General features: G+C 32.6%; 3 protein-coding genes and 1 long non-coding RNA gene across 5 annotated transcripts in view; 1 reads left to right on the top strand and 3 right to left on the bottom strand.

Moving 5' to 3' along the window:
- Positions 1-21,663, bottom strand: part of LOC111612440 (striatin-interacting protein 1-like) — a 31,140-nt gene extending 9,477 nt beyond the window's left edge. Inside the window, exons 1-2 of the mRNA XM_023353654.1 lie at positions 21,587-21,663; positions 6,468-6,542 (exon numbers count right to left, since the gene is read on the bottom strand). Of these exons, the coding sequence (XP_023209422.1) occupies positions 6,468-6,542; positions 21,587-21,653 (142 nt within the window). The 5' untranslated portion in view covers positions 21,654-21,663. The remainder of the gene's footprint in view (positions 1-6,467; positions 6,543-21,586) is intronic.
- Positions 899-4,243, top strand: LOC111612443 (glycine receptor subunit alpha-2-like). Of its 2 annotated transcripts, none has more exons than XM_023353657.1 (6): positions 899-1,309; positions 1,379-1,605; positions 2,936-3,018; positions 3,095-3,229; positions 3,305-3,642; positions 3,720-4,243. In XM_023353657.1, exons 1-6 carry the CDS (start codon positions 1,277-1,279, stop codon positions 3,888-3,890), a joined length of 987 nt encoding a protein of 328 aa, XP_023209425.1. In that variant the 5' UTR covers positions 899-1,276; the 3' UTR covers positions 3,891-4,243. The 2 variants fall into 2 exon arrangements, with proteins under 2 accessions (XP_023209425.1, XP_023209426.1); XM_023353658.1 differs by having other exon boundaries at positions 1,246-1,309; positions 1,389-1,605.
- On the bottom strand, positions 11,736-13,653 carry LOC111612442 (striatin-interacting protein 1-like). Its single transcript, XM_023353656.1, has 7 exons — positions 13,561-13,653; positions 13,393-13,490; positions 13,091-13,318; positions 12,961-13,027; positions 12,785-12,889; positions 12,504-12,708; positions 11,736-12,426 (listed from the first exon to the last, which is right to left on the bottom strand). The coding sequence occupies exons 1-7, from the start codon at positions 13,627-13,629 to the stop codon at positions 12,161-12,163; spliced, it is 1,038 nt and encodes a 345-aa protein (XP_023209424.1). The 5' UTR covers positions 13,630-13,653; the 3' UTR covers positions 11,736-12,160.
- Positions 21,664-24,852: 3,189 nt separating the features above from the next.
- On the bottom strand, positions 24,853-25,464 carry LOC111612444. Its single transcript, XR_002754604.1, has 3 exons — positions 25,452-25,464; positions 25,188-25,315; positions 24,853-25,010 (listed from the first exon to the last, which is right to left on the bottom strand). It is a non-coding gene; the product is annotated as an uncharacterized LOC111612444 (long non-coding RNA).
- Between the last annotated feature and the right edge of the window lie 894 nt (positions 25,465-26,358).

Below are 26,358 nucleotides of genomic sequence, written 5' to 3'. Positions count from 1 at the left end.
ACTTATGGGTATATGCGAATACTGAAATGTCATCTATTAAGTATTGCGTTAATGACATATAGGCTAATGAATATTACATTAATGACTACCCCAAAAACAAGGCTTTTTAAAATTTAAAAACTTAAACATTATATCTATTTTTCCTTATGCTTCCACGTGGGAATATTCTACAACAGAATCTTCCATCTTGTCAGCTTCCACAGTTCGGCTTCTTTTGTACTTTTCTTTCTAGAAACTTCAATTTTGTTTCCTCTTCATTTGGTGATATGACGTTTATCTCAGGTTTTACTACTACTTTTTCTGGTGTTGCGTGTTCTTCGGATGCTTCTATTTCTTTCTGTGGTGTAATATATTCTTTGGGTAAACCTATTACTAATTATTCCTGTGATGTTTCTTCTTCTTTCGGCATTACTTGTTGCTCAGCTGTTACATTTTCATCTTTTATACTACATGTTCTTTAGATGGAACCATTTCTTCTTGTGACAAATTTTTCTGATGGTTTCTTGTCCTAATGGTCGCAATTCTTCTGATTCGTCTTCAGTTTAAGTAGATTTTATTTCATCATCTCCTTCGTATTCGGTCGATTTATCTACTTCATCAACATTAAATGTTTTACCATAGCTTCAAACCAACTTCGTTCCTCACTCGTTTTCATTTCGATACTCTGTTATGATTGATCCTGACTTTCATTCTCTATATATTGTGTATCTGGAACTTCGATATTTCTTATCGATCATTAATAAATTGATAAAATGGAATAAGACAAAGACATTTTTTTACTATTAGGCATCTTTCAATTTTGCATCCAGGTCTAAATTTAGCATCCTGAAGGCAGAGATCAACTTCTACTGACGGGGCTCGGAATTAACGGTGACGGTACTTGACGATTGTTGTGACCCAGCACAAGATGATTGCCACGAATCGGGTCGTCACCACCCAACTCGTGGCAATCTTGTCCTGGGCTTGACGAATAAAACTCTTAGACCTATTAACAGTCAGGTTTACTCTTCTTTTTGTTGGTAAAACATACCAACAAAAAGCTGGTTGTCCAGAAATACATCAAATAAAAAGAGAGATTAGTGCTGCTTTTTTGGTGTTAAAAAGTTCATGCTTTTATGTTATTAACACACTTGTTTCATTAGAGATTCTAAAAATAAAAAATAGTCTAGTTCAAAAATAAAAGTGATGCGTAATTGACGTAAAAAAAAAATGAAATCACACGTATAATTTGTCTAATTTAGGAAAACCGACGATAGTATTTTTTCACGTAACAGTTATGGGATTAGATTCCATTAACGAAGGTTCGATGGTGAGTAAATTGCATATTTAAAATATTAAATGACGCGACGCACGAATAAATCTTCGTTATTTATTATAGACTTTTGCAGCGGATGTATTTTTCGCCCAAACGTGGGAAGATAACAGATTACGTCTTCCCGAAAATATGACGTCGGAATATAGATTAATAGAAGTGGAATGGTTAAAGAACATGTGGAGACCGGACTCTTTCTTTAAAAATGCTAAGCAAGTTACATTTCAAACGATGACAATACCTAATCATTATATTTGGCTCTATAAAAATAAAAGAATTTTGTATATGGTGAAGTAAGTGGATTCGATTTTTAAGGCTGGTTGCACGCCACGACCGTACGATCTTCGCAATACGCGACTTTTATCTTAAGATAATTTCGGCAGGTGACATTTTTCGAGTCGGTTCTAAACAAGAGCTCTTCGTGTGATGACGACGTTGTCGTGGTATATTGGCATTCGAAGAACAAAAAAGGAAGTATTGCGTGCACCCGTATAATTTAATTGACGTGCCAGTAGTTCCGCTTTAATTTCCAGAGAACTGTCTGGACACAAAACAAAATTTAAAGAATTTTATAGAACGAGTCCTGGGAGTTTCCAATTCCTATTGCAACTCGTACCACCTTACCTTGAAAAGCGTGATACCCATCAGGCCTGGCTATTTCTCCATCTGAAAAATTTATTATTATTCTGAAGTAAGTGAATTCAATACTATAGTGGTGCGTACTAAAAAACAGAGGCACAAGCTATAAAAAAGCGCATCGTACATCAGAGGTTGCGGCCGAAGTTTTCATCTCTAAAACGTGAACGTCGAGCGCCGCCATCTCGTAAGCCTAGAAGTTTGACAATGGCGTTTGAAACGTCGAGCATGATTCCACCGATGTTCCAAACGCCGTCGTCAAACTTCTAGGCTTACAAGATGGCGGCGCTCAACGTTCACGTTTTAGAAATGAAAACTTCGGCCGTAACTTGTGTAAAATGTAAGCTTTAAACTCTGATTCAAAGTCAAATCAGTGCTGGCACAGGGTAGCGCTGATTGCATTTGGCCTTGTAAACAAGGAATGCAGTTTTGGTCAACATACATGGGACAAATATCGTTCACCAGTTTCTTTTATGCTTGCAGAATAGGTTAGAAATCGCGAATTTTTTTCGTTTGGACCCCTTGAGGATTAGAATACGAAAAGCGGGCACGTGCCTGGAGTGCCCCAATGTATAGGCATCCCTGGTTGTAACCATTATTTAAACCGAACCGAAACAAGACTGCGTAAGCTCAACATCAAACGTTTTACTTATTTCAATTACAGTATAAAGATTATTTTTAAATTGTTATACCGCCGTGACAGATGCGGATTAATGTTGGGGACTTCGGGAGAAACGGTGATTCCGCAAATCGTAGATAGATCAATTATTAATGTGACTGTAAAGAGAATTAACCCACGCAATAAGAATTTTCGGCTTTCTACTTTGTCGTCTATCCATTATCTGCGGATGATCACAGTCTCATATACCCAGGTTATAAGATAAATATCGCGTATCGCTTAGATACGTATCGTGCAGCCCGCCTAAGGAAATAAAAGTATAATTTTTTCTAAGTTCAAAATTTTATAATTTATTAGATTTTTAATAGGTTAACGTTGGTTTTATCGTGTTCGATGAACTTTGCATCTTATCCTCACGATACTCAGACTTGCTCCCTTCAAATGGAAAGTCGTAAGTGGTAAATTTAATTACGTTCTTAGAAAATTAACATCATTTTATATGGTTTTTTTTAAAAAATACTTTTTAGTGTCTCACACTACGGACGACTTGATATTCGATTGGGATGCCGATCTTCCTTTAGCAGTTGCCGATAATATCGAATTACCACAGCTGGATCTGGTAAAAACCGAAAAAGCCGATTGCACTCAAGTTTATTCTACAGGTTTTCGATAGTATTTTACATTAAACTTACGGTATTTAAATTAATTTTTACGCAAATCGTATTCTTTACATTTAGGTAACTTCACTTGCTTGCAAGTGATATTTACGCTAAAGAGGCGACTGGGATACTATCTCTTTCATACATACATTCCGACATGTCTGATCGTCATCATGTCGTGGGTTTCGTTTTGGATTAAACCCGAAGCGGTACCCGCTCGAGTCACCTTAGGTGTAACTTCTCTTCTTACACTTTCTACTCAACACGCCAAGAGTCAAGCATCTCTTCCACCCGTATCTTACATCAAAGCTATCGATATATTCATGTCTTTCTGTACCGTTTTCGTTTTCTTGTCACTCATGGAGTACGCTCTGGTCAACGTCATTTTAGAAGAATCGGATAAGATAACAAAATACGTAAGTTTATTTCGTTTTAAACTTTTAAAATATCGAATTACCTTTGCTCGGAAATCGATCGATTGCGTTTATTGTAGGAAGAAGAAAGAATTTCAAACTTCCGTCCCAAGATCAATAATCAGAATCGGATGTTGAGACAACGCCAGAAAGCCATTTTGGTAGATCGTATATCGCGCGTAATGTTTCCTTCTAGTTTTATCATACTGAACGTTACTTATTGGTTATATTTTGTAGTACTATACGAATAACTTCGTAAATTTAAAAGAATAGTTTTCAATCTATCGACTAGAAGTACACGGGGTGGCCCAAAAGTCGGGTAACCGCGCTTTTCAATCAAATTCGACAATTTGCAACTGTATCGGAGTATGAAACCAGAAAGATCTTATTTCGTACGATGTTTTTGTAAAACATGCAAGCTATAAAGTAGTGGAATAAAGCTGGATTCACACTATCAGACACGTAACCACACAATGCAACAAAATTTGTCAATTGCTTTAGAGGTGATTAACCTTAAGACGACAATTTAGTCTTTACATTGGCTAGTCGACTTTTGGACCACCACATAGTTTTTTTTTTAAAAATAAAGTTCTATATTGTGCAAGTTATTGTCTATTTATTTATTTATTCATCCATCTATATATTTAAATGACGATGTTTGTTTGCTACGCACGCCTAAGCCGTTCGACCAATTCCTACGAAACTTGGTAGTTACGTTCACCGTTCGTATACTTTAACTTAGATAATGCGGTACATCCTACCACAAAATATTGATTAGATTTCTATATATCAATTAATTTGTCTACATTCTATTTGCTGCACGAAGCGCATCTAGTGGCAAAAAATTTAACAAAATAATTCTTACAAAAAAGGATATAATTGTAAAAATATATATTCTATTCTATATATATTAGTGGAGTTTTCTGGGTTTTCTTCACGTTAGTAACGCCTAAATAGAAGCCAGTCTCCCTTAAAAAGACCTCCCGGAAGGCATCCCTCCCAGGCAGATCGCCCGAGTGTTCCGTTGCCATAACTAAACAATCAAAATAATGTATTGTACAGTACTGTACATACCTCTGGGATTTAGTGAAGTTTATGGCGCAACGACTTTCAACCACGATCGGTTATCGCTAAATTACTACGAACGTAAGAAATACACAAAGGGAATATAATACTTTACAAGTCAGACAGACTACAGTAATCTTTGGTTTTCGAATGGCTTCGCCAACAGCCACACTGTTTTTATAACCTTTACGAAATAACTAAAAGGTATTCGTTGCACCCGCTTTTTCCTCAACATTTTGACACGCGTAAGATTAAAATACGTAACCTTGACACCGCGCGAGTTTTCCTATACAGTAGAACCTCGATTATCCGGACTAATTGGGGATGAAGGTAGTCNAAAAATATATCTTACTGATTAATTAAGTAGACATGCTGTATTAATTTTATATAATAGTTAGAATATAATTTCATTTATTTAAATACATTAACAGAGAAAGATCAACTTTCATTCACTTCATATAAATTTATGCAAATCAATGACAAAAAGTAATTCAAAAATTATAAAACACTAAACAAAATCAAATACAACTCCGTCTATAAATTTAACTAGGACATTGTGCAACTTTGTCGTATCACAATAGAATTGAAGCGGAGCTGGAAGGAAAGAAATGATCCCTGCACCAGTTAGGTACAGAAGAGGCAATTCTTGTACAGTACTTGACAAACATGGACAAGTAAACTTTGCACTTGCTGCTACAAAGAGGTGTATTTCATACCTGCAGGCCAAGGGAGACACAATCCTTTCACTGGCAAGATACAGAGAGACAATCCAAGAACACAGCAATCAATAGCAACTGCCTTGTTCTTGTGTTTTGTAACTTTTCACACCTATTTTCCAATAGGCGTATGTAATACTGTTTTTATTTTTTACCCTTAGGTCTAAATTCCATTAGGTGTGCTAGTTGCATCAGAGAGCATAAACATTGTCACTGTATACTTTGTATATCAAAAACGAAGTCATAAACTCATATTTTTACCTTCCTAACTCTGTTATAAATAACAGAGGGAAAGTATGGCAATCAATCAAAAAATGACTCCCCCAAGATCATGATAAAATTCCATGTGTTTTCCTTCTGTAACTGCAACCCATGAATGAATTCTAAATTGTAAAAGTGGTTTACAGAATAATTTGGACTGATCAGACCTGTTCCACTTGTTCTATGTTCTAATTTATTTAGTTTACAAATTCAAATATATTCACATATGTTGAAGTACATTTACATTTTCTAATCAGTTTCATTAGTTAACAACTTATTGTACATCTTCCTTTTCTTTAAGTTCCTTTTTTAAATAAGCTCCATATCAGTTTTGCTATAAATGTTTGTATTCATTAAGTAAACAACAAAATCTGTTCTCCTTGTGCATGCAAAAACTATTTAAACAAACTATTCCTAAAACAAACATCATTTATAAAATACAACTTATAATATACTGTGAAACATATAATTTTAAAAGAATTGTAAATAATATGCATTTAAAAATGTATAGATAAAGTATAAAGAGAATATATATTCTATAATAACTGATAATTTAACTGTATAAATGATTGATCATTAGTTTTTGGTTTCTGTGTAGAAAGAAATCACATATCATTTTGTGCATTATGTGTGGTGCATTATGAACAAACACTGTTTCAGTTACTATTTCAAACAATGTAAAGTTTCATATTTTTCGTTTCATCAACAAAGTTTTTGTTCAATAAATGTTTCTAATCGTTCACATCATTTTGATTCGCCCTCTATTAAAAACTTTTTTATAATTACCATATTGTTCCATTAATTCTTCAAATGCTGTTTTATTCCATAGAAACTCCAAATCCTCTGTATAACTGTACAATTCTGCAAAAAATTTTATGGATATTTAAAAATCATTTTAAGATATGTTATAAAATAATTTTTATTTGAAATAATAATAATTTATGTCAATGAAAATCAATTATAAAATATTTATATGACTTAAATTAAAATAACACATTAAAGCTTTTTCTGGAATATTTGGTATTTTTGATTTTTATCCGATATTTATTGATAAGGAAATATTAAAAATTTATAAGAATGAAAAAACTAGCCACTGTAGTTGCTCAGCTGAATTAATTCAATAATCTTTATCAATAGCTTAAACTTTACCCACTGTTAAAGGTGTATTGATTAATTCTCCTATTAGAAATTTATTAGGACAAAATAGTTATTATTGTATATAATTCATGTAAGCTTAACAAATTTTTAATAATTTATTCAATTTTTCTAAATCGAAAAAAAAAATCTGAAATATTTTACTCGTCGGAGTTCTGAAATGTAGTCAAACCTTAATTTATTGTCGCCATTTGTTTATTTCAGACATTAGCACCAAATTAAGTATGGCATTAGACTGAAATATATCACACAATAAAAATTATATAAAATAATGGGAACAGCACACAAGTTTGAAGTTTAAGTTTGAAAATCAAATGATTTGATTATAATGTCATTTGCTAAGCAATACTGTATACTTAAACAATTTACAGATTCTGAAGGATTCTCTGCTTAATATTTATACAAAAGAACTATAAGTATTTGTTTGGTACTTTACAAAAGTAGTGCTATATAGGAGAACACTATTTCAAGATTACTGATAAGACATTGAAAAATGTCTTTGAAATGTATTACAGTGGGTGATCAGTTAATGAACGTAATCCGTTTAAAGACTGCGTTCACTATCCAAATTGTTCGTTAACCAATTATCAATTTACCGGCGTTGGGTCCCAGCTGTGAAATATTGATGAATGGTACTACTCCATCCTCTTCTGGGCTCCATATCTACACTGATGGGTCCCAGTCAGGAAGTGGGACTGGGGACTCATTTGTAGTGTATGGAAGGGTGGAGGAACTCCTTCACCAGCATTACTTCAAAATGGATGAACACTGCACTAATAACCAGGCTATCTTTGACTACATTAAGGGCCCTGCATTACATTAATAAGAAACCTAGAATCTTTAAGAATAAGGCAGTATACATTTTCACTAATAGCAAGGTAGCCCTGCACCAGATACAAAATCTTAATGTCAACCTCCCCATTATAAGGGATACTATCAATGGATCAACAGTTATCACCCTTGCCTGGACTAAAGGGCACTCAGGCAACACTGGAAATGACCGTGCAGACTTCCTTGCCAAAAAGGCTACAAGTAACCTCGACACCAGCACATACTCAAAAGTGCCTTACAGTTGGATGGTGAACCAGCTGCTCAACTATATTCACCAACGATGGCAGAGTAACTGGGACAGTAGTATCACTGGGAGGACAACCTACTGCTTCCTTCCCTTGCTGGCAAACAGGGCAAAGTTTTCCTACTTCACCCCCTCCTATGAATTCACATAAATTATGACGAGCCATGGAAACTTTAAAGGTTATCTGGCATGTTTCCTCGGCAAAGGGGCAATGCCATTGCCCACTTGATGAGTGGGACGAGTGACCACATGCTGTTCCGTTGCCTTCTGTACGAGAACAAACGATAAAAGCAGTGATGCAGGAGAACGAAGTGTGGCTATGTCCAGCAAGTCTTCTACTCAGTAGCAAAGACATTTTCACAAAATTCAAAGACTTTATTCACCAAATTAAGGTGCTCAGCTAACTGGGGGTGTGTGGAGGGTAACCTCCCCATCCCATGGTTTCTATCTTAGCGCTGCTGTTTTTTGGTCAGGACTTCAAGCAGCCTTAGTTTATGTTACTAACATCTGCAAGCTAATGTCAAGATCTACTTTTTATTCTGTACAATTTTATTTTGGCTAATTGTAAAGGGCATATATACAGTAGAGCATCGATTATCCGACCTCCGATTAACCGTCACATCAGTTAACCGACCGTTCTAGTCGGCAAATTTCAAATGTCCGCTAGTGATGTGGCACTACAATATTTGGCTATGTCTTGGCTACTTTAATATTATTTTTGTTAAATTTTTGCATGTTTTAGCTGACAATACTGGCTGGACCATTGAAGGGAGGCCAGTATTTAAACGAGACTTAATTTTCTAATTATGGGTGGTTGTTTGTTTTGTGAGCAATAAAATAATTTAAAAATAATTTTTAACAATACAATAGCAACAATTATTATTTTTTTAAAGAATTTGTTAGGCTTAACATTGATGAAAATTTTACGCAAAGTTGGTTAATAGCGATATACTAATATACTAATTATATGGGATATACTAATAATGTATTTTTTTCATTCTTTTCGGTTATCCAATTTTTCAGTTATCTGACCAACCTGAGTCCCCAATTGAGTCGGATAATCGATGCTCTACTGTATGTTCAACCTACCCTAAAATGTATTCTCTATTTTAATTGTGCTATAATGTATTCTTCTGTTTTAATTGTGCCTAAAATGTATTCTCTGTTTTAATTGTACTTTTGATTATTGTATCTCCTATGTAATATTTAGACTGCTGCATCAGTCTTGTATTTGTGATTGCTATCTCTAATATTCAGTTCCCAGCCAGTCCTCATGTGATCCCTTTTCCTATTCTCCCCCCGACTATACATATTGGTAAGGCTGTCTCTTTCACAACTGTCAACTGTATATATAAGATGAAAAGTCTTGAAAACGACTTTTAACATCTTAGCTTCAGATCCTTATTGTGGCCTGCTTGCAACCAGAGGTAAGATAACACCACACTTCTCATATGTAGCTGAAAATCAATCTCCTTTTTTTTAATACATCACCTACAAGTCACTATAACATTACCACTTTCCTTTCTAGAACACATCATGAGATAAACAAATAAAGAATAATGATACATTAAAACCATTTTAAATAGCTGCAATGTTAAGGAAGATATTATATTTTAACAACTAAGTTAACTATTAGCTACAGTACACAGAAACTACAAAACTGCTGGTGATCAGAATACAGTATAAGATAGTGCAAAGCAAATAACAGATATTAAAGAATACCATGCACAATTATTTTTTTATTAAAAATTTAGTTATAAAGTTAATCCAAAAATTTCTTGAAAAATTACTATTTTTTAATCACATCAAATAAAAATAAATTTTTATAATAAGCTATTAAATTTAGAATAGCTTAAAAACAAAAATTTCTAACTTTTCATGAATTAAAAANGCCTTGTTTAAATACTGGCTCCCTTTCATGGTTGAATGAGTGTTGCCAGCTAAAACACGTAAAAATAATATTAAAGTAGCCAAGACATAGCCAAATATTGTAGCGCCACATGACTAGCGGATATTTGAAATTTGCCGACTAGGATGGTCGGTTAATTGGGGGTCGGATAATCAAGGCTCTACTGTAAATTTATTACAAAGTTATATAATGGAATACTAAATGCAGTTAGAGGTAAAGTTTGGTCAAATGTACTGGTAAATTCTTCTTTTTAAACTTATAACTTTGTTTCATGATTCAACAATTACTAAAAGTAATCAATAAAAATTTATTAATAACCTGCTTAAGAACTTTAAGTCCTTCATGTATTGGTTGAGGTAAGCCAGCCAATGACGTATGGTCATTATTTACTTGAAACCCAACAAACTTCATTCTAGTGTGATCGAGAAAATTATCTATATCCTTTTGTCTTACTTTTGGTACCCACGGTAAACCTTTATTAGCAACGGGAATAGACTGAGATCCCGTATTGGGCAAAGGAGTAGATGGTCTAGGTGTTGGAGGTCGAGGTTCATCAGCTTCTATTCTGTCATCGACTACAATCTGTCGTTCCTCAATATCTCGCAATTCATCATCGGTGCCATTGTCTGCATCTAGATCTTGAAAAGCCATGGAATCATCCATACTACTTTGTTTTGCTAAACTCTACAAAATAAGTTTTAAATCAATCTGTAATGTTTATTTGCTTAATCCATATTCTAAATTAAATTTTGACAGCTACTCTTTTAAATGGCCGATTATTTTTCCTTTGTTGCTGAGCTTCGAGGAGATCTGCAGCCGAGGCTGGAGGAGAAGCTGCCCTCATTGTTCTTGTTACTTCAATAGTATCATCGGGCACCGGAGGTAGTCCGACTTCTTCTCGATATTTACTCTTTAGCCTCCGCAATTCTTCTGTACCACCTAATGATACCTGTTATAAAAATTTATTTTTGCATTTATGTGTTTAATTTAAAAATTTAATTACTTTAATAATTGACAATTAGAAAGTACACTTAAGTCTATTTAACGGAGCATCAGATAAGAGAACAATTCACTTAAAAAAGCACTTTTCCACATTTCCAATTTTTCTTCTATGCTTACACATAGTGGGATTCTAATTAATGGAGCAATAGACAGCACAGCAGTCTAATTAAACAAGCAGTGTCAACAGCTTTTTTAGAGCAGCAGTCTGTATAATGAGTGCTGATCAAAGAAAAATTTATAAGAGACTATCCTTAACCTTATAGTACACATCATCACTCAAGCACATGACAGCATACTCTTGACACTATGATATTCGTTAAGTTAAAGTATGTAATATGGTTAAAAAACACAAGAGGAAAAAGATGAAGATTGAACATGACAAAGATGAAATGGAAATTGTTCACAAATCAATAAAACCTATTTCTCATGATGATGCAGTTTCATTTAAGCACAGAGAGAAAATATTTAGAAAATTTTTTTACCATAAACTGTAATTCATTTTACAAGATTGAAGAGATAATTGAAAAGAATGCTGTGAGTAATTGTATCCTAAAGAAAATTACAGACTTCTTGAAGTAAATTTGTTTAGGTTGTTAATACATCTATAGCTATAATAATTTAACTGTACGTATCTCACTTCTATGTTTGTAAATTAAAATNTAAATACGTATGTCAAGTTATATTTTTATTACTACGTAAAATATATTTAAGAGTTTACGGCCACTGTGCCGGGTGAGACGTTGTTGAAACAAAAAATGTTATGCACTCCATCACGTACATAAACAGTATCGTAATTCGCCAAGTGCAAATCAGCAAATTCGTAAAATTTTTGTTTATTTTGAACAATCCGGATAATCGAAAATCCGGATAATGGAGGTTCTACTGTATTACAAAAATTTGGGATTTACCGAATATAAAACATTCAAACCGTATAAAAATTTTAATACTTAAAACAAGAATTCTAATACAGTAATTTTAAAAGCGCGACGTTTACACTTAACTTTACAACATACTTTTTCCTACGGTCGCGACGAGACATTGGCCATCGGGCATTAAATTAAAAACAATATTACAAAATAACGTAATGTCAAAAAAATCACTCTTACTCATTCGAACCGATACAGGGCGCAAAAATCTGCATACTAAAGAATTCGTTTAAAAAAAACGTTACTCGGAACAATACTATATACACGAAATCGGAATTTTTATATTAATATATATATAAATGTAACGTGCGGGACGATTCTAATTATAATAGGAAGGAAGTTTTAAATATACGGAAACCTTCTCTTTACGTATTTATATATATATTGATATAAGTAGAGAATCCAATTTAATTTATAGATAATTATAATTAAGAAGCTGATCCCAATCGATGTTGGTTTGAAAAACTTCTCGGTTGACCCACGATTCGTAATGCTGCTTAAACTCTTCGGTCAGTTCGATCTCTCTTCCCAATACGCTGAGAAAGTTATTGTCCACCGGTTGGAAATCCGGATCGGAACTTCCTCCGCTTTTATCGTAACGTCTGTTGTGAAAACGATTGATGCTGGCTTGAAGGGCGAACTCTTCCGCTTGAAAATCCCACGGACGAGCGTCTAGATCTAATTAAAGGAATCGCGCGGTCCGAAATTAACCACGCGTAACGTAACGTTTAAATATATTTAGTAAAATGGCCTACCGTTTCCGTATGCCCAGTCGTCGTTCAGGCGATGACGGACTTTCTGATATATGGCCGACATAGTCTTCATGTTACTCTTCCGCCACTGTCGACCCAGGTACTTGGTCTGCATCTTAAGTAATTTTAAGACGTACAGTTGCATCATGGCGTGTTTTACCTTCAGCGCTCTCTTCAGAATCGGGGCCGACTTGAACACCACCAACATCTTAAAAGGAAAATAAGAATGCGCCATTAAATCCGGCATTTCCTACTGAATTAAGAGGGCAACCGCGCGCTCCTACCATTATCCTAGAATGCTTCCATTTGGTCAGTTTGTTTAAAACTCTCAACAGGTTAATGCAGGAAAAGAGATTCCTCCAACAGTATGGAAGTTGTTCTCCCATTTCCTGAAAAAAAAAAATGAAAACGTTAACGGAGCCGTTGAATTAAACGGGAGAGACGTAAAACCACCTCTCACCAGCACTTCGGCCGTCAGTTCCGGTTGTTCTCCCACGACGCAGGCAGGAAAGTCGATGACCGAAATCCTGAAAGATCGGAAAAGTAAAATGTGTGCCGAGTGCCGAAGAGATAAAATGAAAAGGATTTACATGTTTTTGGCTCCGACGTAGGACATGATGTTTTGATTAAAAAATTTCAATACGAGCGGAATGCAATTGGCAAACATCAACTGTTGGCTCATGTACTCGAACTGGTAGATGTGGTTTATTTTGAAATGTTTTAATAAAAGCAGCAGAATTCCCGACACGGTCTTGACGATTATTTCCTTGTGCCGATTGACGTCGATCCCCAGTTTCATGGATTGTAAAACCGTCATTCTAAAACCATATTTAATTTAGTATATTTTCCGGTTAAATTAATTAATCGCAACTAAAAACTGTTGCGTATTTACGGCATTTCTTCCGGTAAGACGTCGGCCATGATGTTGATGGATTCGGTCTTGGCTTTGGAGGTGGGTGCCGCCGCCAAAAGAATCTTTAACAGGGCAATCTGTTTTAAAAGTATACGTTTTTAGGTTAAAACTGTACAAGTAGAAATTATTTTCGAAATCGTAACTTACCATGTATTGAGGTAAATTCGGAAGAATGGCTTGATACAAAATTTCTACCGGAGTCTGAGGAACACTCATTTCTGTCTAGAAAGATAAAAACGATGCATCCGTTAAATAGTTTATATATCTACTCTCTTTTTCCCCCTCTCCCGCCATATACAGTATATGTATTATATAATATTCGGCCTAAAATCGTCGCGACGCTTTTCGAACGAGCAAGAAAGAGATGGAACCTGGCCGACCAGGTAACTGGAACATTTCTCTGCGAATTGCCGTACGTTTCACAATTCTATTGGTATTTATGTCTATATAGAGTTGTTTAGCCACGCATTTTACGACATATNAACTGTGTTTAGTCTTCATTGAGTACTTAGGTGTATTAAATTGATAACATTTCAGACATTGTTATAAATATTTTTATATATTTCGATTTTTTAACCAAATGTTTGAACCATTTTAAATTTGAATTTGTTATTGCATATTGGTTTGATTATAGAACAATTGTAAATGTTCCAGAAAACTGATCAAATTGAAAACAGTTTGTTTGATTCTCAGCAGCAGGTGTTATATAACAATTACTATGGTTGTTGAAATACTAAATATAAATGGGGTTTGCTTGAAAAACCATCGTGGGCAAAGTCGTGGGTAACAGCTAGTTACATGTATATATGCATTCAGCATTCATGTACAATTTCATTACTAAAATAAAACTTTGAGCCTTGTGTCTGAATAAGCCATAGCTTTAGTCCTATCAAACAAATAAACTTTTTTTGACTGGCTAAATTATATTATTGCAAACAAACATGAGACATATTTTTACAAGTTTTCCAAAGTCTGTAACCTCCCTTCTGGGAAAAGCAAGTGGATTCTCCCTCTCATTTGGAAACATGAATGTCAACTCCTGAATTATGCTTTTTTGTAACATAAATGCAATTTGTAAATGAGTATTTTGCAGAAATAAAAGTCCATTTGAATCTCTCTTAATTTTTCTTTTCGAGTAACTTGTTCATACACATACATATAATATTATACTATATGTATATGATTAATTGGAAATTACTCACAGACATCATATAAATCAGACTGATAAAAATATTTGACTGTACCAACACCGGCACAGTTAATTACGTGCGACAATTAAATAGTAATCTAGAGTTACTGTACGTACTTTGTTACGTAGAAGCATATACACTAGAGAAGCATATACAAGCGTAATAATTCGTAGTTGCTTATAATTACCGGTCCACGTAAAATTATCTGCAGTTTTACCGATCCACGACGAGAAAACGGTCAAAAAACTCCAATAGGGAGGACCATTTTCGTTAAACTGCCAGTCGCACTTATCCACCAAAAACATCACTAAACCAACATTACAATAATAGCTTATCAAGGCTTGTCTGCACAGGATAATGTCTTTTTTATTATAATTTTGTAAAGAAATTTTATAGATATTACCCAACTTTTAAATAAAATAAACTGTTTAGGGTTTAAAATATATTTTTAATATTTTAAACTAAAATATGTAAAACAATTAACATTATATTGAAACAATGTAATTTGATAGAAGCTATTTCAAATCATAAATAAACAAAAACAACAACTTTGACATATATTTTTGCAATGTTTAAAATAATTATTTTCAAGTATATGTTGCACTTTTATGTGAACACGTGTAAAATGTCATTTATTTCGCTTGTTCTTCTCAATTATCTTTAAAAAATATTGTGTGAAAGAGAAACAAACTAAACTACAATGATTTCTTATGGGATTTAGGCTTAATGAAAATTCAAGACATTTTAATATCTAAGAAAACAATTTAAGTTAATTTTCGCATGAGTAAGATATTTAACTCGATCTTAAAAGCTTTATAAACAAAAACCAACCGCATTATTAATAAAAAAAACTTACTGAACTAAAATAAGATTGATAAGTAAAATGTTGCCTCATTCCAACCGCCCGATGTCGCTGCCGTCAATTTTGCGAAAAATTAATTTTACTAATGGAAAATATTTACGTTAATAGCTCGTTTAAAACAATATCTTAATCTATTTTATTTTATAAAAATTATTAATATTACACTTTTATAATTTTTATGGTATTTTTTCCCCCTAACGTATAGGTGGCGCGACTTAACGTATTACTGTTAGTGTCATAAGTTTGTTATAGGAAGAACATCATCTTGGAATCATTGTAAACAAACGTTTCGATTGAGATAGAAATTAATGAAAATGACAGATAAACCAATTATAATAGACATGGGTTCGTCTAAACCTTCTATTGTTAATGATTTTATGTATGGATCTAATGTTGCTCAATCTCATGTTTACATCAGAATGGGTAAGTACAGTAATTAATTATACCATATTGTGGTCACGTGACTGATTTCATTTGATTTTTATATAAATTAATTTTAGGATATTGTACAAATTTTTTTCTAATAATAAGTATAAGCAATGATTCTAATTTATTAATATTTTAGGATGCAATATAATTAGATGCAATTTGTGAAATTTTAAATCTTTCTATGGAGTTAATATATTATGTGATTTTCAATTCATATTAAAATACTTTGGCTCTACTAGAAAAAAATCAATGCAAATTACATTAAAAATGACTTAAATGAAAAGCTGGTCGAACTGGATAAACTCTGTATGATTCGAAACAAAACACTTTTGTGATCTGGCTATGATTTTTAACAAACAAATATTTTCTACTTCCTTAACACTCCAGTATTAATAAGACTAAGGAATAAAAACATTGACATTGATCTGAAGGTACTGTTGCAAAATTGGGATTACTTTTATTTATATTTTTGATCGTACGATCTTTTTTTAACTTTTCCGTGGTTATTTGATGTTATTATGTTGATTGTGTTGTAATTGTTTTGTTTTATGCAACGTTACGTGAGTAATAATAACTGAATATTGTAATATTTTGTTGTTTTACTTAGTCAATGAATAAATATTCTGTTCTATTCTAAATAAGTTAACAGACTTATTAACACAAATCATTTACACAATAATAAAGATGACGTTTTCATTGTCTGCACAACTACTTACTACACGCAGTTGTGTTATGCATAAACTTGTTTCAATTGTCACAACTATATTTTGTCTTGAAATTTTTCTTTGTATTTGTTTTTTTAGGTTCTATGTTCAGCTATTTTTCAGTATTTTATGCATCAATCATGAAACTACCTGAGTTTCTACATGCATTTTCACACAATATGTAAGTCAAGACTTTGTTGCTACCCACTTTTCACAACTTGAAAAAAATGAGCTTTTTACCATATATAACTCATGTATAATCAATCACCTTCTATGTAAAGTTATAATAATTCTAAATTTAATATTGCACTTACTTTAGTTGGAAAAATTTTAGCAGTTATGTAACATCAATTATCTTATATATTGTACTTTACCTGTTTCAGCCCTGTTTTCATTCCATATTCTTTTAAATTCTGTAAAGTACCCAGTTATGAATTACAGTGGCAGACATTTGTTAATTAATGAATATTATATTGATGGACTGGTAACAGATGACCACCATGTTAGTGTGTGACCACCATATTTGTCGGCACTTCAACCCACCATTATTGTTAAGCAGCACACTGCTCTCACTGTTGGTTTGGAAAGCCATCTCATATGACTGTTGGTCAGTACTTCCTAGTAGTGGAGCAAGGGACATTGATGTCATAGTGGTGTGTGTTCAGGAAATCCAGCACCTTTAGGTGTTAACTTTTTACCAGGACTGTAGAGTCGGAGTCGTCAAAAAATCCGCCGACTTCGACTCCCTTTTTACTTGCCAACTTGTTATGTATATGAAACGGAGTCAGAGTCAGATGGTAAGGAAGAGTTGGAGTTGGTAGATTTTTATGCGACTCCACAGCCCTGCTTTTTACAAACAGTCATTTTCTATCAAGATAACCTTCAGCCACACACTGCTAGAGTTTCCGAGGAATGTCTCCATCACATTGCCACACTTCTTTGGGCAGTCCAGTCTCCATATTTGTTACCTTTGAGCATTTGTGTGAGCAGTTGAGATGCCTGTTTTGGCCATCTACAAGTGTGAGGAATCTGGATCAACAGTTGCAACATCTGTGGACAAATCTGTTGTAGGATAGCATGCATGCCCAATCTTGTTGTCATATGTTTCCAGGCAAGAGAAGGTCTTACAAGGTACTAAAGGTTTTTTTAAATCAATGAGCAGTTATTTATTGTGACATTGTCACAATTTAGGGCTTCAGTTTTAATCATATTTTTAATTTATTTAATTTAAAATATATGCTCTTCACATCAAATTAGCAGTGGCTTGCTCTTGTACATCATACTTTCCTTTAACAATAGAGTTGTGCCAGTCATCTATCTAACACCTTTTGGGGAAAATTTTTGAATTGAAATAATGTGACTTCTTGTTTGCATCAGAAGTTCTTATACAGTTAATTGGAGCCTCCTGCCCCTAAAGTTTCCATATTTGGTCTCAGATTTAATCTAATTTTGTTCTCAAGATTAAGGAAAGACAGACAGACAACAGTAGTAATTTATAGGTCTACAATTTTTTCAAATTGCAGCCCAATCACAAGCAACCCATAGCCTGAAGGCCAAATATAGCTCTCGACGTATTAATTTGTTGTCCCTGGGGCTTTGTCAACATAATTTATTTTTCCATTTTCTGCTTTGTGCCATTATGCAAACCTAATTAAACTGATATTTATGACAAAGAACACACAAACTAAACTTGACTAGTGAAAAGACAATAAACTGTATATTATTATGTAAATTCTCAGTAGATAGATTATAAAATGTTCTGTAAATTAGGAAGTCACACTGGGTGTTTGAATGTCTTTACTTAAACTCCAAGGAAAATTTGTAGATATGCAAATATATTATTGCATATTGGATGTTTTATTCTTTTTATTCATTGTCAGTTCACCTGAAAACACCTGAAATTCGTTTTGCATATCTACAAATTTTCCTTGAAATTTAAATAAAGGCATTCAAACGTCTAATGTGGCTTCCTAACTTAACAAAACATATTCAATCTGTATACTGAAAGTTTACATAGAAATAACAGTAAGGAAGTGTTCCTGATATATCAATAGCTCAGTAGCTTATCAAGCATGCCAGGCATTTTGATGATTCAACTCAGTGGAGAGTCATCACATTTCTGCATTTTTGACATCTACATTTGTATGTGTTGCTTTAATTTTGTACATGAGTGCAGATGATCAAATGAAAATTTTACTTACATTGAGTACGACTTGTCAATATCATGAACTGTCTGTGCTTGTGCTATATATTAAAAGAAAAACTTAAATATTTAACCTTAATCATTTATGTACTACAGACCTGAGAAGTAATATTTGAAATTAGATTTTCAAATAAACAAATCAGTGATGTGTGATGAATCGGTTAATTGTCAACAACTCTTTCATCACCAAGTCTACTCATAAGTAAACATAATTCTTATGATTATGATAGAATCACAGTTGAAAGGATATAATAATAAAAATCCAAAAACATAGATGAAGAATATTCTTTACTATCACTTAAAATTTTCTTTTATACTTTTAGAAACTGATGTGATTTTCACCTATATAGAATAGTTATAATTATATACAGTAATACCCCGAACTTACATGATAGGTGGGACCGATCGAAAACCGTGTAAGTCGAATTCGCGCAAGTCGGGGTATAATTTCGCAATTTGTGTAAAATCCAAGTCGGATGTATGTAAGCTAATAAATGTTCTTGTTAATCTTATCTCGTCTTTTGATTCGTTCACGGTTACAAGAAATCACCACATAGAGTCTCTCAAGTCTCCATAGATATAACAAACACAGAAATAAATAACACAAAATAAATTGTAGCTATGTGTCGACTCCGCACGACACGTCCAAACATGTAAGCTGAACAATAGTGTGGGGGGGAGTGAGTAATCAAGAATTTTGCGTGGCACTCAAAGAAAAGACGAATTGACGAGATTTGAAAATCGCATAACTCCAGGTTCGCGTAAGTTGGGGTATTACTGTATTTCTCAAATTTTTATTTAAAAACATTTTATTTTGAATTACTTTTATACATGAATGTAAATTTGATCATTTTATAGATTATTGATTAAAAATTAATAAATTAACACAAAATTAAATAAATACTGTATCTTTCATTTAAATTTGTTAGGTTTCATACGAAAAGTATATGGAATTTTAACTGCTCAGCTTTTCCTTACTACAATTGTGTCCTCTGCTGCTATGTTTACACCATTAATAAGATTTTATATAAATGAGAAGTAAGTATTAATAATTTAAACATTTCATTTTTTTAAAAACTTGAATTAATTTTAAGATGACATTTATTCCATTTTTAAAGATATATTTTTCCTAGCCTCCTAATAGCTAATTTTTTTAAATTATGACAGAAATATCTTATTGTGTGCTTTATTTGTATGCACAATTTTAGAATAAAACCTGACATCTAAGAGATGTCATGCAATATAACTCATTTGGTCTTTATTTACATGCCTTCTGGAGATGCATGTATAACTTCACATAAATTGATATGACAACACTCCCGAGGATAAACCAGCATGTTCATGGTTTTTATTTCATATGAAAATATCTGATTTTATGGTCTCTCCAGATAGATCAGCATGCCAGATAATCTGTGAAGATATAGCATATATGCTGACTATTTTTTTAATGAAATTTAGTATATGTAGTAAAAACATAAGTGAACACATTTTAACATTTTTCTGTTATTTAATTGCGTTCTCGGCAAATGAAAAAGGGAATTAAACAGATGTAAAGAAAGCCTTGTGTCATTTATATTATAGTTCATTGTGAGAAATAATCAAATAAGATTGACATGGTTTCATGTAAAGAAGATTTTTCTGTTAATTGTAAATGATTGCATAAATATCTAGGTCATCATAGCAAACCTTTTTTTCAGAGTCAAAATTGAATTTGAAATTTTTTAACTCCAAATCACAAGTCAGATATTTAATTTGAGTAATTATAAAATAACAAAATGTGCTTACAACTTTTACTTTATTTAACTTTTTAATCTATATGATGAAAATAACAATAAACTTTATATAAGTGTAAAGATGATGATATAATATAAACAAACAACATCGCTAAACTCTATATACTATAAAGCTAGATACCAACCAATGCTGAATTCTATCGGGCTAGACACTGCTATATTACTAAATAAATTATGCAACCAATTTGGCACTAGAGGGAGAATTAAAAATTATAATTATTAATGTAATTAAGAGATGGCACCTAACGCCTCCCTCTATTGCCAAATTGGTTGCATAATTTATTTAGTAATATAGCAGTGTCTTGCCCCAGTTGTCTAATGCCGAATTCTATCGGGCAGATAGAATTCAGCATTGGTTGGTGTCTAACCATAAACAAATATTCCATTTAATGAAAAATCTTTTGTTCATTTGATGATAATTTTTCTCTCTGAGGTTCAAAATTAGTAGCTTTTAAGACTTTTCATGACAATTTTTCATAATATACAGTATGTATGTTTTATAAATATATATATGTTTTTTTAATAAAAATTAGAATAACAGTAGAAATGTGAAATTTGTGCCCTAAGATAGGTGAAAGTTTGTTTTGGTGCCCAATTTAGAGGCCAGTGATGTTTCACTGTAGATGACTTTCAATCATTGTTTCCATCATAAAATCAAACCATGCTTTTGGTTTCTTAAGGGATTTTTTAATGGCTAACATTGAGAATGCGTCCAGTTACTACTCTAATATATTAGAATATGCAGACATTTTGTAAGATAAGGTAATTTACATACGTACTGTGGATATCATGCCAACAATTGTTCAAACTCAAGCAAAAATTCACATCAAAGGCATTACAGTAGAGCGTCGATTTTCCGAAAGTCAATCATCCGAAACATCAATCATCCGAAAGAATTCCAGTCGACAAATTTAAATTTTCGCCAGTGCTGTGGCNTTTGTTTGTTTCAATATACGTTATATAATTAATTCAAACCTTTATTAACATCCTACCTGCAATTTCATTTCCATGAGAATCTGCATCATCATAAATAAAATCCAAATCAGGAGAATCAGTCATTTCCTGAAAATTAAAAGTATAAAACAATCATTTAAGAAAACAGTACAATTTTTACATTGTTAGACAAAATAATTATGTTAATTATAGCTAATTTAAATATTTACATAAACTCTTACAGAATTACAGTGATTTATTTTGAATCTCTAGTGATATATTGATTATTGGAATATATGAAATAAAGCAAAGGTGGGATAAGTACAGCTTTTCTTCTTTTTCTGCTACTTCCTTGCGTTTGGTCTTGATTAATTTAGCGAGTAGCGATTGTTCAATTCTTGGTAATAAGAAATGAACTTCAAATGGAAAGGAGTCATACTTTAGCTTGATACAACTCTTATTCCAAAATGTATCAAGCTAAAGTACAACTCCTTTCCCTTTGAAGTTGGCTCCTTATTACCAAGAATTGAACAATCTCTACTCACTAAGTTAATATATGAAATAATTCCTTTTTGATCAATGATTGAAACAACTGTTTGAGAGTGAATAATTACCAAAGAAATTGGCTATATTTAAATAATAAAAAAATTAAATTTTACACCATCTTATAAAACTATGCCATATACAATGTTAAGTTTTAACAAAACTAAAATTAAAAAAATTCAAAGATAAACTAAAGCTATTAATTATTTGTGTCACTTGGCATTGTCTTTTTGCAAAAAGCAATTACTGAGATACAGATTCAAACAATCCGTCAACAGCAATAGCAAAAAATATGAGATTAGGAGTCTCCAACCTTTTTTCTGATCATGTGAGCTGTAGATAGGTCTAAAGACAAGGTATGAAAGATACAGTCAAAGATTAAGATTTTTTTATTCCTGAATAGCAAGGAATATAATATGAAATTTTCAACTGCTTTTTCAAAAGAATGTCATAAAAAAAACTGGAAATAAATTTTTGGCACCTAATGTTAAAATCTCCTTTAGATATTCACGGTAAAGTGAAATTTAATATTTTGACTTTATACATTTTTTCAAAAAATTTATTCATAGAGGTACATAGAAGCAAAAATATCCACTGGGTAAATTTTTTAAGACACTTAAAATTCTATTCTGGCAGAAATTTGTAAAAATTTAACTCCCTATTTTAAAAAGGTTTACATAAAAATCATTTGTGGCAGTCTATCAATTCTAGTTGACTTTACAAAAATTTATATGCTTTGAACTACTTTAAATGTTGACAATAAAACATTTTGGTGAAAACAAGCCATGCAGGCTAAATAAGTTTGCTTCAATGGTTGTATTTAGCCTTTGAGCCATAATTTGGAGATCCCTGTGCTAGATCAACAAAATCAAGACATAATTTAATAATAGTTCTTTCATGTTTTAAATATTATATTTGAAGTTTAAAGACTTTTTCTATTCTAGCTTTCCATTATTACTTTGGAAAACTTGTCTAATGTATTAAAAAAAGTAATATAGTAACTTTGAAATCAAAAGTGTTATGCAACAAAAAATGAACTTTAACAAACAATTAGTTATTGCAACATCATAACAATGCTGGACTGCAATTTTTAATCATATTTTTAATGTATTTAATTTATAATATATCCTCTCCACCTCAAATTAGTAGTGGCTTGTCCCTGTACATCATACTTTTCTTTTAACAATAGAGTTGTGCCTGTCATCTATCTAACCCATCAATTGAGTGCATCCAATTCTTAATCACGTAAGTGTGACTTAGAATATATTTAGTCCAGTGTCCAATTTCTATTATTGGCTTGATCTCATCCAGTAAACACCTCCATCTTAAAAGAGTGGTGAAAAATAACTGTTGCACCCAACCAATGTAACATCCATAGTATCTGTAGTGAACATAGTGTCTTATTATAGCAGTCTGAATGACTGAGGCTTAAAAAGAAAAAAAAAAGGCTTCATATTACAGTTCTGACCACCTATGCAATGGATCCTGGGACTGATGCTCTGTTAAATGAGGCCTCTGTAATTTGTCCTACACGAGAGTGCTACAGTTTAAAATCCTTGCAGCAGCTGAAAATTTATTTATCCTAATGAAGGGCAAATGTATTAACTTTGAAGACTACATCATTTTTAGTTTGGAAATTATTTTTGAGTTATAATTTTAAATTATTATTTTTATTATTTTGTTTCTTATTTTTATTTTTCATATTTAAACATTAGCTGTGCAATGTATAAATTTCAAAATAATCTTTTCTTGGAATGTTAGGCATTAAAATTCAAAGTGTTTTTATTTTTTGGAATGTGACCTGAAAAAGCCTTAAATAGATTGATAACATATTTTTTTTTAATTAATAATTATTGAAGTTAAAAGATTGATTTGATGTATTTGGAGATTAACTTGTATATGATAATAAAAATGGTAAATAAAATTAATTAAAATTTTATGAAACCAAAAATTTAAATACAAAAGAAATACAGTAGTGCCTCGTATAACGTACTTAATCCGTTCCAGGTGCATGTCTGTTAAGTGAAAAGTCCGTTATATGAAACGCATTTTCTCATAGAAATACATGTTAAAACTTATAATTTGTCCTGCAGCATAAAATAACCATACTGTACCATAAAAAAAAATAAAAATGGAGCAGTCACCAATTATGCCGGGTAGTCAGATGTTGTGAAGAGGAGGTGGAGGTACACTTTCTTCACACATCCATACAGATACAGACTTTTTACACATTGCAGCAGGTCTCTTTTTATTGTTTTTTGATTGGAGTCAGATTCAGGAGATGCTACCGGAGCTTGCAGAATCAACTCCTCTGGTTCCATCCTTCGTTTTTTGGCTGCTGGCTTCTTGAAAAACATGTCCAAGGTGGTCTGTTTCTCTCTCTTCTTCAACACCTGTCAGAAATGATGGGCAAGGGTGTCATTGTAGAGATCATTGATCCTGTTGGCCTCAGCTGTGTTTGGATAATGAGTGTTGATAAACTATTGAACCTCTCCCCATTTGACAAGGAAGTTTTTGTCAACTTTCACTCCTTCTGAGGATTTCTTGCTTTGTTTCAATTAAAATCACCTTTCTGTTTTTAGGAGCCATGATTTGCACAATACTTGAATAAATGTAAATACCTTGCACTTAGGTGATGTACGTAATAAACAAGGGAGCAAGCCAAACCCAACGGGAGCTCTGTACTTCAGATATACTAATAATATATTCTAATAAAACTAATATATTATAAAAATAGCAGACATTGTCATTGGCAACAGCAAAAGAGTGGAAACATCATTCACATTTCTTCACAGAAAGTCCGTTGTTCGCTTCACGTAACTGCTGAACGGAAAGTCCGTTGTTCGCAGCCAGTCCGTTGCCTGAGTCACGTAACGGCCAAACAGAAAGTCCATTGTTCACAGCGTCCATTATTCGAGGCATACGTTATACGAGGCACCACTGTATATAATTTTAACATCAATTAAATACTTGAAAAATTGATCATTTTATCATTTATTCCTTATAAAATGACAATAATTCAACAACATACTGATGCAAACAAATTAAATTGTTAATGATAGAGCAATAATTAAGTCTAAAAACAGAATTCATTAAATAATAAATAAAATTACTCACAAGAATAACTTTCCATAGTAGTAGTAATACTTTTTTGATTGGAAAATGAGGAGCAGAACCACTACAAAACCTAGTTACCATCTGGAATAGAGTCACTGCTAATAATTCATCACCAAACATTGGTTGAGCTAACCAAAATAAAAAATCTAGTTGTTATCATATTTATACCAGTTTTATATTTCACATAGTGTATATCAATTGTTAAAAACACAATGTAAATATAATTATTTTAGATATAAAGTGTATAATATGAATAATACTTACAAAGTTCATTTTGAAAATTTTCAGCTAGCCTTAAAATTTCATCAGTATCACTTTCACTTGATACTCTCATTACTTCTACAAATGTATACAAAACACTTAATATAACTCTAAGATCAGTACTGTCACCAAGTGATACAGCTGGTTTCCTTAAAGCTGATGTTGCAGCACTNTTTAATGATACAATAGTCTTTCTTAGGCTTAACATCGACGAAAATTCAACGCGAAGCGACACGTGACGAAGAAAAATTTCAACATCGGATATGTTAAATTATTTTTTCGTACATAAATCGGTTATCCGAAATATTAGTTATACGAACAACCCCAGTCCCCAATTGATTCGGAAAATCGACGCTCTACTGTATATACATGTTATGCTCCTTAACGCCTTTGATGTCTTACATTATTTTTCACATTTGAAGGTGATACTTTCTTACAAAATGGGAGTTCTGATGGTAAGCTCCTTTTTGGGCACCTTATGTGAATTAGTCATCTGCAAGCTGGAAACCTCCATTTTCCCTACATACCAAGATTACATCACTATATACTCAAAATCTGTGGATGATAATTTCATTTTATGGCACCACAAGCCTGATATACAACAATTATTTGGTGACTTCAATAACAACCCTTATGGATTACTTCTCAACCTGAAACAACACAATCAAATAGAAACACTCTTCCTAGACATAGACATAAGGTTGAGTAATAGTTGCATTAGCATAGGCATTTACAGGAAACCCACATATATCGCCATTTTCATACCATCGAGCTCTCATGATCCTTGATTTTTTAGATTGTCTGCATTTAACTCCTCCTCCTAACATTTAATTCCTGGCTCAGTGGCATACTGGCCCTGGCCTGGTATGCCACTGAGCCAGGAATTTACCCTGTATGGGAGGAGACAACC

Source organism: Centruroides sculpturatus, unplaced genomic scaffold, assembly GCF_000671375.1.
Source record: "Centruroides sculpturatus isolate CEXI.00-Female unplaced genomic scaffold, Cexi_2.0 scaffold1551, whole genome shotgun sequence".
Lineage (NCBI taxonomy): Eukaryota > Metazoa > Arthropoda > Arachnida > Scorpiones > Buthidae > Centruroides > Centruroides sculpturatus.
This window is presented reverse-complemented; position numbering and strand designations above follow the sequence as displayed.